The sequence below is a fragment of the Saccopteryx leptura genome, chromosome 4 (assembly GCF_036850995.1).
Source record: "Saccopteryx leptura isolate mSacLep1 chromosome 4, mSacLep1_pri_phased_curated, whole genome shotgun sequence".
NCBI lineage: Eukaryota > Metazoa > Chordata > Mammalia > Chiroptera > Emballonuridae > Saccopteryx > Saccopteryx leptura.
Window position 1 is genome coordinate 213,930,395 of NC_089506.1, and position 14,525 is coordinate 213,944,919.

The window sequence follows — 14,525 nt, forward strand, 5'->3', positions numbered from 1 at the left end:
CCGCAGCGGGTGGTCTGCAGAAGTGTGGGGGGAAAAGACTGACACTGGTGCATCTGGGCCGGTGGATGGGAAGACGAAGCGGATTGGGGGTGGCACAGACTCGGTTGTCACAGGGAGGACTCTGAGCCCCGTGACCGCAGGGTGTTGGGGTGGGCGTAGAGGACTGGCATGGCTTCACCGCACAGCCCACGTCCCCCCAGCCCCAGCCCTCCTCGCCGCATACTCGGAGGTAGCCACTCCCGGAGACCAGCACCCCGGCCCCTTTAAGCGCAGGCCCCGCCTCCCCCCCCCCGTCCCCCCAGTCTGCGCTCCACTTCAGCCACCGCCGCCATCATGATCTGCTTGCTGCTGACCATCTTCGCCAGCCTCTTCGCAGCGGGTAAGCAGCGTGGCCGGGCGGGGGCTGGACCGGGTGGGGAGCGGCTGCTGCCGGGCCTGACGCGTGCCGCCTCGCGGGTCGCGCAGCCTGCTCTGGCGTACAAGAGCGCACCTTCCTGGCCGTGAAGCCCGACGGCGTACAGCGGCGGCTCGTGGGCGAGATTGTGCGGCGCTTCGAGAGGAAGGGCTTCAAGCTGGTGGCGCTGAAGCTGGTGCAGGTGAGGGCGGGGCCTCGCGGGAGGGGGCGAGGCGGGACAGGTGGGCGCAGGGGGGGCGGGGCCTCGGAGCCTGCGGCCCGACTCCCTCCCGCCCCAGGCGTCGGAGGAGCTGCTGCGCGAGCACTACGCCGAGCTGCGTGAGCGCCCCTTCTACGGCCGCCTGGTCAAGTACATGGGGTCTGGGCCCGTAGTGGCCATGGTGAGTGCCGGGGAGGGGGGGGGGGGAGGGCGGGCAGGAGGCCCTGACCCCCGCGCTGACCTCGCGCCGACTCCGCGCCGACCCTGTCCGTAGGTTTGGCAGGGACTGGACGTCGTGCGCGCCTCGCGGGCGCTAATTGGGGCCACGGATCCGGCGGACTCCCAGCCAGGCACTGTCCGCGGGGACTTCTGCATCGAGGTCGGCAAGTAAGACCGGCCCCTAGCCCCAGGGACGTTCTCATCTCCAGTCCTGACTCTTCCAGCTGGGCATCGTGGAGGCCCTGTCTGCGCTTACTCGCGCCTTTCCCGCGCAGGAATGTAATTCATGGCAGCGACTCTGTGGAGAGCGCCCGCCGTGAGATCGCGCTCTGGTTCCAGCCCAACGAGCTGCTCTGCTGGGAGGATAACACCGAGCACTGGCTGTATGAGTAATGGGCAGCGGAGGTTGGCCCTCTTTCTATGGCAGTGAACCCAAGGTCAGGCGCCCGGGCCTCTAGGACTAATGTGCTGCAGTAGGTTGTGGATGATTTAGCATCCTCCAGGCCCAGGAGACGGTGCTTAGAACACCCTTTCTGTGGCAGGGTTCACAGTACCTCTTGAGGACCTCTAAGAGGGCAGGTGGGTCTGGCCAAGTCCTGGCATGCCACTGTTTACAGCACACCTGGAAATGCACGAGTGTGACAACGTGGCACTCAGTTTGGTCTAGTGTTTCTTTTTATAATAAACTGAAGAAAACCCTAAGGCCACATTGCTTTGGGTCCAGGGACACAGAGGTACCATAATGAGACATTTATTACATACAGAGCAGATAATGAGGGTTCTCTTGCAGGGCCAAAGCCTGAGGACCATTGTCACCCAGCCCCTTCCCCCAGCCACACCCACCTGGATAACCCCCAGTTGTTCATGGCCCTGTGGGAACAGACAAGGAACTTGACCTACATCACAGTGGAGAGTGGCAGGGCGGTGGGGAAAAGCCTGCAGCTGCCTGTAACTGCAGTGGTGTCCGGCTGGGCTGTAGGTGGCTGCCCGAGATCTGTGCTTCTCTGGTGGGAGGTGGGCGGGCAGCAGGGCCTGGGACTGCCCTGATCATTGCCTCTCGGAGCAGGAGTAAGGCCTGGGCCTGGGCAGGTGGGGAGGCAGCAGTCCAGGGCCGGGCCCTTCAAAGCAGGCAGGTACATGCTCCTAGAGCTGTAGGTGGCCCCTGTCCTCAGCCCTTAGGGCCTCTGCTGTCAGCCTGTCAGTTGCCCTCAAGGGAGAAGGCCACACCACCAGCCCGAGGCACTTAATAGCGCATCTTGGGAGCTGGGCTCCTCGGAGACTGCTTGGGAGGCAGGCCCTGGAGCGCACCTTCCCCCATCACCCTGAGGCGGAGCCGGCATCCCCATCTCCCCCAACCCCCTTTCCTGAGGCCTGCGCTTGCCCTGGCAGCCTGAGAAATTCCACCCTAGGGACTTCCAGGAGGGGCAGGACTGTGGGGCTGCTTCTACAAAGTGGGTCTTCTGTCCAGAAAGGGAGAGGGGACATGGGTCAATGAGGGCTGGTGGGAGCCAGCCACATGACAATCAGGAGACTTGAGCAGGATGAGGGCACCTGTCTTCTCAAACAGCTGCCCCAGAGAGCCTGATACATGCTTTCATGCCAGTTCCTGGGGTGGCAGGGACAGGGCGGGGGGTGGGGGGTGGACCAGCTCCCTTAGGGTCAGACTCCCACCCTCACAGACAGCAGGCAAAGGCAATGGGCCCCAGGTGGGACAACTCAGCGGAGTGAAGTCCCTGCTTCCTGCCCTGGGTGTCCTAGGAGTGAGTGTAAGAATGGGTAGCCCAGGGTGCAGCTGGGAGCTGCCTGGAGGCTGCTCGTTCTGAAATTCTGCTATGTCTGGCCTTCTGGAGTCCTGGGACTGGACTCTGGACTAGAGGCCGGCCAGGAGCTGCTGGGAAAAGTGTTCCCGAGGCTCTAACCCTCCCACGAACATCCCCCCTCCCAGCCAGGCCCGCGTTTCTGCTTGTTGACCCTGTCGGCTCCCGCCGGACCTAAGGTGAAAGCTGCAGGTTGAGAGGTTAGAGGGGCTGCTGGGCTGCCCCATGGGGCAGTTGTGGCAGGTGGGCGGGGCAGGGCGTATGTACATGGTGGTGTCCGGCAGGGGGCACTGGAGGCCGTGCCTCACTCAGGGGAGTAGGACACCTGCCACACGATGATGTGGCTGCGTTCGGCCTTGGACAGCATGGGCTTCACCTGGCTCACATCCGCCGCACTCTCCTCCGTCTCATCGTCTTCTCCATCACCTGGAGAGAGAGCAGATGGCTGTGCGGGCAGCCCCTGCCTGGGAGCCCTTGGGGCCTGAAGGCAGCGCCCACTCACCGATGCGGAAGTCAATGTAGCCCTCCCCACCGCTCAGCACCAGCACGTTCTTCAGCTTCTGGCCCTCGGCATCTGCAGTGGGGGCAGCGGGCCCAGGGCTCTCGGACGGGCTGTCCAGCACGCTGCCGTTGAGAGTGGCCAGCACATTCCCTGCCATGGGGTACAGGAACCTTAGCAGGACAACTAGAGCCCCCATGCAGGCTTCTAAAGGGAGGCCACAGGTGCCATCTGCCTGCAGGGAGTGGGGCCTACCAACTCACCTGGCACCGAGACAAAGAACTTGACGGCATCCCGGTGCCCATGGAAGCAGAGCTGGGCCTGGGCCATGGAGCAGTAGGGGATGAAGCTGCTGGCCGATTTGTCAGTGCTGTCGTCGCCGTACACATGGATGACGCCCCCTGGGCGGGCCCCCTCCCCAGATGTGGGCGATGTCTTGTTGGCTGGAGATAGAGAGGGGTCTGGAGGGGCTGACCCCACCAACTGGGAGATCTCCAGCAGGTGAGGGCAGAAGGTAGGAGCACACCAGGGCCCACAGGGCATCTTGGGAAGGGGACTTTCCGAGAAAGGGGGCTGGCCTCTGGACTCACCTCGGAGCCCCAAGAGCTGGCCTCGGTGCAGGACCACAGCTGGGGGAGGTGAGGGGCAGAGCATGGAAGAAGAGATGAGAGAAGCAGTCACAGGGGAGGCAGGCTGAGGATGCCTGTGGCAAGCGCAGCCCAGTGTCCTGAGTGTGGTCCGGCAGAGCACGCCCGCCCCACGACCCTGCCACACGCCCTTCAGTGGCTGCCATCACCACTTCTGCAGATGTCTGGGTCACTCACTCTCAGTCAGTGGGATGGAGATGACGACTCCATTGCCGGTGCCCACCCAGAGACGGTTGCCCGCAATAAGCAGGGCCGTGATGCGCACGAAAGAGAAGCCCAGCTTGCCCGTGCCTGGGTGGAGGGGGAGGAGTAGATGGGGTCAGCATTGCCTCATGGGTCCTCCCTGCCCTGCTAGCCCCAACCCAGCACAGCCTTACCTAGCATCTTGCTGACATAGGGCTCAATGTCCACGTCCTGCAGGTGCTGATGGGTGTGTGCATGGTACAGCCGCAATGTGGAGTCCAAGCGGATGGATACCCACACCCCATCGCCAATCCATGCCAGCTGCCGCACCTGGCTCTCCCGCCGTGGGTGGGCATCAAATGACTTCTGCAAGGTCACAGCAGCCCATCAGTGGGGGCAAGGAAAGGGGAGCTGGACCTGCCATACCCAAGGCTTCTCCCTGGTGTTTGCCCAGCTCACTGTGATCTTCACTCTAGCACCTCATTTGCTCCCATAGTCTAGGCTTCTAGGAGGACCCCGGCCATCCACCCTACACCTGAGCCCGCATCTAGGTGGCTGAGGGAAGGTGTGTGCATCCCACAGAGGTGTCAGTCTGACTTGTTTTAGGGTGAAGCAGCAGGCAGACTCCAGACAGACTGCATTAACAGCTCAGCAGCCCTCTGCCTGCCTATGACCTTAACCAAATGAGTCACTTACCGGAGTGCAGTTTCTTTGACCTCACGGAGCCCCCACATCTATTAGAAGGCGTGTAGGGAGCGGTGCCGGCAGCAAGTCTCCCCCCCCACCGAGTCCCTTCCGCGAGCACTTGCCTCTATCTGCATTGTCTTGGGCTGGATGACGTGCACCTTGTTCTTGTAGCCGCACCAGACCCGGTCATACACAACAGCCATACATCGAATGGAGTGGTGGGGGTGGCCCAGGTCCATCAGGTGATAGTTGCTCAGATCCCACTGGCCATCTACGGAGAGCCCACAGCTGCTCATGACTGGCCAGGTCCCCCATCTCACAGTGGGGGTGCTTTGCACCCTGTCAGGACCATCAGATGCTGCCCAACTGCCCCCCGCCGCCAGGCCTCACCTTCTCCTCGGTGGAAGATGGCGAGAGTCCCGTCTGCCAGAGCCACTAGTACTCGTCCTTTCACGTGCCTGGAACGGCAAGGTGGTGAGCCAGGCTCAGGCTAGGCTGTCCAGGGCCCCTCCTGATGCCCCGCCCTCAGCAGGGGCACATACACCAGGCTCAGCACTGAGTCCTTCAGCTTGATGGAGTGTAGACACTTCTTCCAGTTGGACACGGCTGAGTGCACGTACAGCCTGCAGGGGAGACTCAGGTAGGCAGGGGCTTGCCCAGGGGTCCTCCCCAAACCTGCTCCCAGATCCCCACCTACCAGCCATTCTGAGCTCCCAGCCACATGGTGGGCGAGGCACTGCTGCTGGCGCCCCTGGGGTCCCCACTGGGCTCCGGCTCAGGCTGCACACCACTCAGGTTGGCCTCGGGCCCATGTTCACTGCAGGAAGGATCATGGCTCCAGGGCAGCCCGTGGAGGTCTATCCCCGCCCACCTCTGCCAGCCTTCCCCCCCCTCGTCTCTGCCCCATCTGAGAGAGCCCACCTGCCAGGCTGGGCACTGGGGGCTGGGACAGGGGCCGGGTCAGTGAAGACATGTTCCGTGAGGGGCCCGGGTCTCACTGCAGCCGTCTCTGCCTCACTGGGCCCAGAGTCAGGGACCTCTGTGGCCTCCGTGGCCTCCTCCGTGGATTGAGACGGGTTGACCTTTCCATTGGTGACAGTAGCCACCTCCCCTGTGAAAGGGAGGGGGTAAGCTTGGCTGGGCAAGGGGGGGAACAAATGAGGCAGAGAGAAGGCTGCTCCTGGGCTCAGGCCCAGGACTCACCCTGGCCCTTGTCCAGCACTGGGGTGTCCCCTCGGGAGGAGCAGTTGCTCCGTGGCACGTTGCAGCGGGTGGCGCAGCCCACCAGGGTGATGCCAGCCAGCACACCATCTGTACCAGAATCTTCAGGGTTCACATCGCTGTCGAGGAAGATCTCCCCTGGAGGGTAGTCACTGTCGCTGGCCGCTGCAAGACCACACCCAGAGTTCACGTCCCAGCGGGGTGTGAGGAGGAAATAGGGGTTGCCTGCTGACTTCTAATCGGGTGAGCATCACATCACGTCTTCTGCGTCCTTAAGACTAAGCAAGACGAGACCACCAGCGAGGCATTCCTTGAACAGCCCCCACCAGCTCCCGTGTGTCCACAGTGTGTCACAGAAGGCAGGTGTTGCTCTGCAAGTCTCCTGATTTAACACCCTAGCCCTCCCCGGAGCAGCACAAACCCCACCCTCCTGGGGGCTGGGCCCCGTGTGGGGTGGCGCTCACCGGGGATGCTGGAGATGCACAGGACATGGGCATTGCAGACAGTGAACTGGTCCACGACAGTGCCTGGCTGGTTGGCATCAATGATCACCACTTTGCTGGTGGTCAGGGTGCTGGTGAGGATCCATACCCGGCTGGAGGTGGCATCTGTCTCAGGGAGCTCCTTTGTCTGCCAGGGCACAGGAGACCAGGCTGGTGCCCAAGGGTGGGTGCCTCCAGCAACCACATGGGACCATGGGGGCCTCTTGGAATCTTTGGGATCTAGCCTTGTTCATGGCCTTAGGGGACACGGCTGTCCTGTCCCATAGCCAGGATGGTGAACTATCTAGATTGTTGGCATACGTGGTCTCACTAGTTCCCAAATCAAGCCACAACACAAAATGAAGCCTCCGACTCCGAGCGTGAGACCTTTCCGCCACCCTCCTGGCTTAGCCCCTCCCACCACTACTCTGCAGGCAGTGAGAACTGCTCCAGGCCAGGAGAGACGCCTGCAGGGGACCCGACTCCTCAGCCTCGCTGACTGCTGAGTCTTGAACCTCCTGGCCTTCCCTGCCCACCACAGCTCCTGGCTCCTGCGTGCTAGACAAGAACCAGGAGGCAGCTCAGCCCTGGGCCTGCCCTAGGAAGGGGAAGGCAGCCTCAGATGAGCTCAGTCTTGGGGCACTGTCCCCAGCTCTCCTGTTTCCATCACTCCCACCTAGATCCCGATGCTGGGGACAGCAGGAACATGCAGCTGACAGAAGATGCTGGCTAGGCAGTGCAAGCACAGACAGCCCTGACCCTCCCGCCACCCTGACCTTCTTCTTCTCGGGGGATGTGTGGTCGCTCTTGGCCTCTCCTTCCACTTCCCGGTTGCAGGTCAGAGGGTCCAAGCCTGGCTCCAGCTTGACTCCATTTCCAGTGTGGTCCTCCCTCGGTTTCCACCCAGTCAGGTTGACACCCGCAGCACACCACAGCTGAGAGAACAGGGACATCAGGGTAGCCGCAAACATCACAGGGCTTTCCCCAGCTTCCCAAACCTTCCTGGACTCTGCTTCGGGGTGGGAGCTTCTCTCTGCCTCGCCCACTTCCCTGCAGGCCAAGGCTCACCTTCATGGTCGGATCCTTCTCCACCAGAGGGCGGCAGTACACCGGAACGGGGACGTTCTTCATTCGCGTGTCTTCCTGGCCTCCGTTAGGACTCAGCTGCAACCACAGGCAGAGAGGTGCTGTGGGTGCGAGGCCTGCGGCGGCTCAGTTTAGTGGCGTGGTTAGCGGTTAGATTACCCATCCCTCCAGAATCGGGGCGGAGGCTGTGGACCCACTCTGCCCCCACCCCCACGCCGCCCTGCGCGTGCGCATTATGACCCACAGCACCTGCTTGTACTTGGCCGGCAGGCTCCAGCCGCAGGCCTGCAGCCGCCCGTCGTCGTTGCGCACGTGCTCGCGCACCTGGCGGTATTGCTCACGCTTCTGCTCCCGCCTGGCAGAGGAGGTGCAGTCGCTGGGTGGAAGGAATGATGGGGTACGTCTCAGGTTTTGGTGACCCACTGTCCCACGGGCCTGCCTTGCGGGGAGCACCCGATGCCCCAGGCGCCCTCCCTCCGGAACCTGCCGTCTTCCCAGTCACCCATGTACGGCTCCTGCTCCAGCTGGGTGCCACCAAATGGGACAGTGGCTCTCCCGTACTGGGCTTGGAGACCATACCCTGCACCTGCTACTGTCCAGGTTCCCATTCTGCTGTCCTGCCACTAAGGGCCACTTGGCAGGAACCTGCAATACAACACCCCATCCCCCTGGGCCTTCCAAGGAAAATTCCATAGCTGACACAAGGCACAGAACTCCCTATTACTGCCCTGGAGCCCTGGATTTCGATTTCTTGGTTTCAAAACAAAGGAAAGAAAAAAATTACAAACAGGAACTTCTTCCCCAGGTCCTGCAGGAAAACCTCCTGTCAGCTCTAAGACCTTCGCATAGGACAGGGGTGCAGGCCAGCTTGCTGAGGTGAGAGGAAGTGAGGGGCGCATTCCACTCGGACTAGGACAGGGACTGTGGGGGCGTGCAAAGGGACAGCAATGCTGTCGCAAGGGGTGGAGACACACACCGTGCTCACGGAGAGGTCATGCCCCTCGATGCCTCAGCCGCGGTCCTTCCCCCCATGGATCCCACCCCCCACCTCCAGCACAGCCTCAGAGCAGAGGTGAGATGGCTCAGTACCCCTGGCTGCAGCACCGTGAGCCACTGGCTTCCTCCTGCACTGGCCAGGTGCAGGGGAGGGGTGGGATGCTTACTCGTCTGGGAAGAACTCCAGGGGCCGGCTGCCCGCCGAGATCTGGCACAGGGCATGGCTTCGGCGCTGACTGAAGCCAGCTGTGGTGGGCGACTTGTAATGGATGTTCACGGAAGGGTAGGACCGCTTGGCCGGAGGGGGGCTGGAGGAGGAGCTGAAGAGGCGGCTGAAGCTGCCGGCAGAGGCGTGGAAGGTGAGGGGTGGGCCTGGTGTAGGCCTCCCTGACCCTCCCCAGCCCAGCGCCCCAACTCACAACTGCCAGATGGTAGACTTCTTCTTCTCCTGGACAGACGGGTGCTCTCGGGATGCTCTACAAGGGCGGGGCAGGGCGGGAACCCAGCTAAGCCACTGCCCAGCCTGGCACAGCACTCAGCCTAAGCACGTCCACTTCCCAGCCCAGCCACTGCGGTGGCCCTTCAGGCCCTGCCCAATCTGACTACGTCCCACTCTTCCTGAGTTCCCTCTTGACTCCTTTGCAGAAGACCTCCACCCAGGACACACTGGGAATGGAGCAACAGAGTAGAGGGGGTCCTGGGAAGGTCACTCACAACTTCCTAGAGGGCGCTGACACAGCAGGCCCAACACAGGCCAGCCCAGTGCTGCAGGGGAGGCTCAGCCCTGCTGGCTCCCACAGGCTCCCACCCAGGAGGCCCCTCACCCTTCCAATCCTCCTGGAAGAGAGGGAGGTGGGGGGGAGGGGTCAGCCTCGAGCCCATGGTCCTCATACAGCCACCCTGCCTCGCATAGGGAGACGGAGGCACATCTCTGGAGCCCTGTGGGCGGGCTTGGGGAGCCACCTGATCATCTCAGTCCACCGCACGGCCTCCTGAAGCTCCATGAGCCGCTCTTTGTACTGGTTGCGCTCCATGAGCACACGGGCCATCTCCACCCGCGTGAAGCGGCGGCGCTGCGCCATGGGGATCTTGTCCTGCGGGGGAGAGGCACGACTGCTCAGCCAGGGAAGGACCAGCCAGCAGGCCAGCCCAGGGCCCTCTCAAGCCAGCTCACACCAAGATTCCTCTTGGGCTGGCCTCTGGGTGTGGGCAAATCCAAGTGTGAATTCCTGCAGACTCGGGCAGCTGGGTGGGGAGGGTGTGAGCAGGACAATACATGGAAGTTTACTTGCCAACAGGGCCACCTTCTTTCTAGGTCACAGGATGTACTTGAGGGGCACAACAGTGATTTTTGCTGTAAGCCCCCGGAGCAATCCCAAACGCTGCCGGTAGACACTAACAGGTGGGGCTGGCCCAAGGTGAAACTGAGGGAAGAGCTGGGGACAGTGCGACCAAGACCAGGGCTCACTACGTCCGAGCTGAACGCTGCAAGTTTTGGAGGATTGGTGAGCATTCTGCAATTGGCAAATTCTGTGGCAGGGCTAAGTCTGTGCCAGGAACTGGCGGGACCAGTTTTGTGACAGAACCAGGGGTCCAGAGGGGTGCTGCTGGGTGAGTAAGGGCATGCACCCCAAGCTGCACACAAACAGGCAGAGGTCCCTGATGGGCCCCTTCATCACCACGTAGGAGGGGCCTGGGGGAACTCCACAATTCACCTGCAGCTTTGTCTCTCTCCTCGAGTACTGGGAGTGAGGAGCCGCACGGGAATAACTAGTCTCCCAGTGCCTGAGTGTAAGCTGCACCCAGTGTGAGCGCTACATGACGGTGGAAAGAACAGCTAAGGAGCGGCAAGGTCCAAAATCACCGGGGGTGAAGACCTGTGACTGCCTCCTCCTGGTAAAAGAGGGGCCGACTTTCTTCAGAACATTCCTTGCACCTCAGGGGGAAGGTGGGAGCAGACAAGAGTCCAAGCTGTTCGGTCTGGGGACAGTGGTGACTGCTGCTATTTCCGCAGCCTTACTCCGCAAGTTGGGAGTAGAGGTGTCAGCAGCTGCACGGTGTAGGTGGGGAGATGTTTGCGACTATGCAGAATGCATCCACTAGAACCTGGGGCTGAGAGGGGCCTGTTCTGACTTCATGACATCCTGGGGTGGGGGAGGAGGATGCTGGGTGTGGTCACCACACAGGGCGGGTGAGGGGGCCCAGAGCCCCAGAAGAACAAGCACACCCCTGATAGCCCGCCCACTGCCACCCCCCCCCCCCCCGTGCCCACATGTTAATAGTGGAATATACCAATTCTGTACAGAGATAGCTGCTTACATCCTCCCCCTCTTCTTTGGGTTCACGGCGGGCAGTGATCGCCTCGGACTTCACCCTGCAGGACGAGAAGGAAGCCAGGCGGGGTGAGGGTCCGCTGGGCACCAGCCCCATGAACGTCCTGCGCCTGAGCCTGGCTTAGGACTCTCCCCTCAGTTTCTAGGCCCTGAGCACTCTTGCCAGTGCCCTGAAGCCCAGACATCTGTCCCGGCTGACCGGGCCAAGGAACGGGACCTGCCCTCCTCAGCAGCCAAGTGCTGATGGGAAAGCAGAGCCAGCCACACGGTGGGCCAGCCTGCCCTGCCTGCTTCCAGCCCTTGTCCCTCCTGGGAGCCCCGCCCCCGCTCACCTCCGCAGCTCCTCCTCCAGGTCCTTGATGCGGTTCTCCAGCCTTAGTTTGGCTTGCCTGGCGGCTTCCAAATCCCCCTTCAGTACCTCCTGCTCCCCCGACAGCTGGTCCACTTTAGCGATGAGGTCATTCTTCACTACGTTCAGAGCATTTCTTGGAAAAGGCAGAAAGACCAAAGCCTCATGTGAACCAGCCACGTACATTCTAGGATGAGGTTGCGAGGGGTCTGCCTGCACTGGTGTATCTGAGAAGGCACATCCTGGTCCAGAATGTGGCTAACGGTGGTTACTAAATGCCCCCATTAAAGGTAGTGAGCACTCTCCCCAAGAGGGGCGAGCTCAGCTGTGTGGGTCCGGGCCCTCCTTGGGGCTACCCTCTAGGATGGGCTGACACAGCTGTCCCGGGGAAGGCCTGGTGGAGCGCTACTTCAGCAACCGAGATGCTAGCGAGGAGCATTCTTACTTGGTTTCTAGAAGCTGGGAGTTCTCCAGCAGCAGATTCCCTACTTCCTTGCCCATTCCTGAAACGAAAGATGCAGAGCTAATAAAGCCAGGTGCTGATGCCACCACACCTGCCTCAGAGTAACGAGCACCCCCCAGGGGGCGGCCCACCCCTGGGAGGGTAATACACGGGGTCAGGCCCAGAGGCTTGGCCTGCAGAGGGAGGCTGCGTAGACCATGGAAGAGCCCTCCGCTGGCCTTCAGGCGGGCTCTCCACCCAGCAAGGCAGCCAGGGACAGACCTGCTGTGTGCAAGCCCAGGGGGGGCCGGGATGACCTCCAGAAGCATTGAGCAGGTCCCCGCTGCCTTGATGGAGGCAGCAACCCTGGGCTGACACTCTGGACCACGGGGTTAGGTTCCTACAGCTTTCTACCACCGTGAAGGCTGTGTCCCGTCAGGGCCCACATGGCTCCAGCAGGAGTGCTGACCTGGCTCTGCATGCCCCTCAGTCTGCTCCCCCCAGGCCAGCACTGCCCCGTGCCCCACCCCGTGGGTTCCTAGTCCAGCATGAAACCGACTCCTTCCAGAGGAACTGCGGTGGTAGGGACAGAGAAGACAGCACAAGATACAGCGAACACCCAGCTGAGGAGATGGGATGGCCCCGTGGCAGGCGCAGCCCTTGGCCAGGGCCAGGAACAGGGCTGGAGGGCCCTGGCCCAAGGTAGCGGGCTCAGCAGGAGTTGAGAGAGGAGCAGAAGTGAGGGGGACAGTGCTCCCTGGGGCCGGTGCCTGAGGGGCTGACCCAGCTCCGCGTGACCAGGCTCCACAGTGGACCTCACAGACTGAGCTCACTGCAGGCACATCACAAAATCCCCCCAAAGTACTTAATCTAACCCTTTGGGACAGCCCCGAAAGCCAAGTCTTTCCCCCTATTCTCACTTCCCACCGTGGTCTAACGCAGCTGCGAGACAGGACACACAGGCACAGTGTGCTCAGCTTAGGGTCCCGCTTGTCTCCATCCGCACATCCTTGTCTCGCATAGGGCCAGCCTCCCTCTCGGATGGACCACAGCAAGCACCCGGCAGGCTCACCCAGACGGGCTCTGCAGCGTACCCGGGGCTGGCTGCCCTGGACTTGTGGGGGCCCGAAGAGGCCGGGGCTGCTCCCCTTCCACTGGCCTAGGGTCTGCTCGGAGGGAGGCGGCTGGGGTGGCAGGGTGGGGGCTCCCACTCCCCAGCCCCACCCTGGACTCCCTGCTAACCCCACTTCTGCCCCAGTATGCAGAACTAAGCAGACGGCTCATGAAGCATGAGAAGGTGTTGGGTAGACAAAGGAAGCTGGAAATGGGAGAAACACATACTGAAAGGGGGCCTTGGCCTTACCAAAAAAATCATCGCGCACTACGGGAGGAGCCGTCCCGGTCCCACGGGAGGTCCCACGGGAGACGGGCAACCAGGGCGGGAGGAAGGAGCAGGAGAGAGGAAGGGAGAGAGAACAAGCGCATTAAGCCTGTGTGGACAGCAGGTGGAGGTAGTTCAGGGCTACTTCTCGCTGTGCTGGAGGGGGACATAGGAGCGGGATGGGAGGGGGCTAGCTACTCCTGTAAAGTTTATCCTTGGCCCACGCAGACCCAGGCCAAGAGCACTTGCCAGGGAGGTGGAAGGTCAAGGCAATGCACTGACACCTTACACCACAACCTGCGTGGTGAGGGGTGCAGAAGTCTGCAGGGAAGGGAGCTGTGCCCGGGCACCCGGTGCCTCTGCACATTGCAGAGGCTGCACATGGACAGGTGGGGGCCTCGGAGCCGCCTGCCGCAAAGCAAGAAAGCAGGATCTCAGTCCACCTGCCACTCGGGGAGAGGACCCCTGAGCTGTGCTCGGCAGGGGCCTCACGGGCTCCCTGACTTTTGGGATGCACCCAACAGGGGAGACGCGGCAGGACTGGGCCTGCGGGGCTTGTCCAGGGAGGGAACTGTCCTGCGCTTCTAACAGCTCTGTAGGACCTTGAGATGACTGGGGGCTTCTCAGCCTCCAGGAAGACAGGGTCAAGGCACAGCTTCTCCCTCAGATGTTAAGGTCACCGTCAGTGGGCTAGCGGAGCAAACAAAAATAAGCTTCCCAACGGCAGCAGGCTGTGAGCAAAAGCATGTGTGCCGCGGTGGCCTGGGACAGACTCGGGAGGAAAGGCTGCCCGGCCAGCAGCGAGAGGGTGTGACAGCAGCAGGGAGTGTCCCTGGGGCACCCCCCCACCCCCCCGGACTTCACCATGGGAAAGGGGCTGCAAACAGACACACAGGAGCGATACACACCTGAGAACTCCCCTGGGCCATGTCCAGCGAAGCACAGAGATGGGGAAAGGAAGTGACAAAGGTCAATTGGTGACTGGAACCAACAAAATAAGTTCTTATTAAAGAAAAAGCAACAAACATCAGCCATATCCACATTGGAGAGCATGAACAATATGTGCAGATGTCACCAGGCTGCAGTGACAAATCCCACTGGCGGCAGAAACTGAAGGTCAGAACAGAACATCCCTCAGTCCCCAGGGGGCCCAGAGCACTGGGGGGCTGGGGGGCCCAGAGTAGGAATCTAACGCCTGCTCACCCCTCTAATCCCATTATCTACCTGTCAGGAGGGCAGCCCTCTCCAGACCCAATGGTTAAAGCTGGTGGAGTGTGTGTGTGAACAGTTGTGTGCAGGTGCCTCTGCAGGGCTACACACGTGTGCACGAGTGTGGTGAGGTGTATATATATGTGTGGTTGCCAGTGGGTGTGACAGGGTGGGTGCCAAGGGTGTCCAACCACAAAGGCGCCCCTTAGAGTGAATGAGCTCTCTGAGCAACTGGGCTGCAGCCAGACACCTGGCCTTGAAGGGGGCCCTGACCAGCCCAGGCCTTGCAGGAAGGGCACAACCTCAGTTAAGGGGTGACCAGAACACAGGGCCCCACTGTGTAGGAAGGAAAACACTGGG

The 14,525-nt window shown here is 61.6% G+C and overlaps 2 protein-coding genes across 14 annotated transcripts in view; one reads left to right on the top strand and one right to left on the bottom strand.

Moving 5' to 3' along the window:
* The first annotated feature begins 295 nt into the window (after positions 1-295).
* On the top strand, positions 296-1,535 carry NME3 (NME/NM23 nucleoside diphosphate kinase 3). The gene is made up of 5 exons (XM_066382953.1): positions 296-379; positions 466-596; positions 694-795; positions 889-1,001; positions 1,109-1,535. Exons 1-5 carry the CDS (start codon positions 334-336, stop codon positions 1,224-1,226), a joined length of 510 nt encoding a protein of 169 aa, XP_066239050.1. The 5' UTR covers positions 296-333; the 3' UTR covers positions 1,227-1,535.
* A 33-nt stretch (positions 1,536-1,568) lies between these two features.
* Positions 1,569-14,525, bottom strand: part of MAPK8IP3 (mitogen-activated protein kinase 8 interacting protein 3) — a 56,234-nt gene continuing 43,277 nt past the window's right edge. For 10 of the 13 annotated variants that reach the window (XM_066382949.1, XM_066382942.1, XM_066382948.1 and 7 more), the window contains 24 exons: positions 13,865-13,876; positions 12,939-12,956; positions 11,579-11,636; positions 11,117-11,269; positions 10,744-10,825; positions 9,415-9,545; positions 8,871-8,927; positions 8,619-8,789; positions 7,705-7,831; positions 7,438-7,533; positions 7,146-7,304; positions 6,352-6,517; positions 5,870-6,052; positions 5,588-5,777; positions 5,364-5,483; positions 5,209-5,289; positions 5,057-5,124; positions 4,789-4,937; positions 4,174-4,345; positions 3,974-4,087; positions 3,740-3,778; positions 3,413-3,592; positions 3,153-3,302; positions 1,569-3,076 (listed from right to left, as the gene is read on the bottom strand). In XM_066382949.1, coding sequence (XP_066239046.1) covers positions 2,955-3,076; positions 3,153-3,302; positions 3,413-3,592; positions 3,740-3,778; positions 3,974-4,087; positions 4,174-4,345; positions 4,789-4,937; positions 5,057-5,124; positions 5,209-5,289; positions 5,364-5,483; positions 5,588-5,777; positions 5,870-6,052; positions 6,352-6,517; positions 7,146-7,304; positions 7,438-7,533; positions 7,705-7,831; positions 8,619-8,789; positions 8,871-8,927; positions 9,415-9,545; positions 10,744-10,825; positions 11,117-11,269; positions 11,579-11,636; positions 12,939-12,956; positions 13,865-13,876 — 2,798 coding nt within the window. In that variant the 3' untranslated portion in view covers positions 1,569-2,954. The remainder of the gene's footprint in view (positions 3,077-3,152; positions 3,303-3,412; positions 3,593-3,739; positions 3,779-3,973; positions 4,088-4,173; positions 4,346-4,788; positions 4,938-5,056; positions 5,125-5,208; positions 5,290-5,363; positions 5,484-5,587; positions 5,778-5,869; positions 6,053-6,351; positions 6,518-7,145; positions 7,305-7,437; positions 7,534-7,704; positions 7,832-8,618; positions 8,790-8,870; positions 8,928-9,414; positions 9,546-10,743; positions 10,826-11,116; positions 11,270-11,578; positions 11,637-12,938; positions 12,957-13,864; positions 13,877-14,525) is intronic. The other 3 variants (XM_066382951.1, XM_066382943.1, XM_066382952.1) reach the window with 2 other exon arrangements.

Coding starts and splice junctions, on each gene's coding strand:
- NME3 (XM_066382953.1), top strand. CDS start 334: ATGATCTGCTTGCTGCTGACCATCTTCGCCAGCCTCTTCGCAGCGG. Junction 380..465: donor CGCCAGCCTCTTCGCAGCGG/GTAAGCAGCGTG, acceptor CGGGTCGCGCAG/CCTGCTCTGGCGTACAAGAG. Junction 1,002..1,108: donor TTCTGCATCGAGGTCGGCAA/GTAAGACCGGCC, acceptor TTTCCCGCGCAG/GAATGTAATTCATGGCAGCG.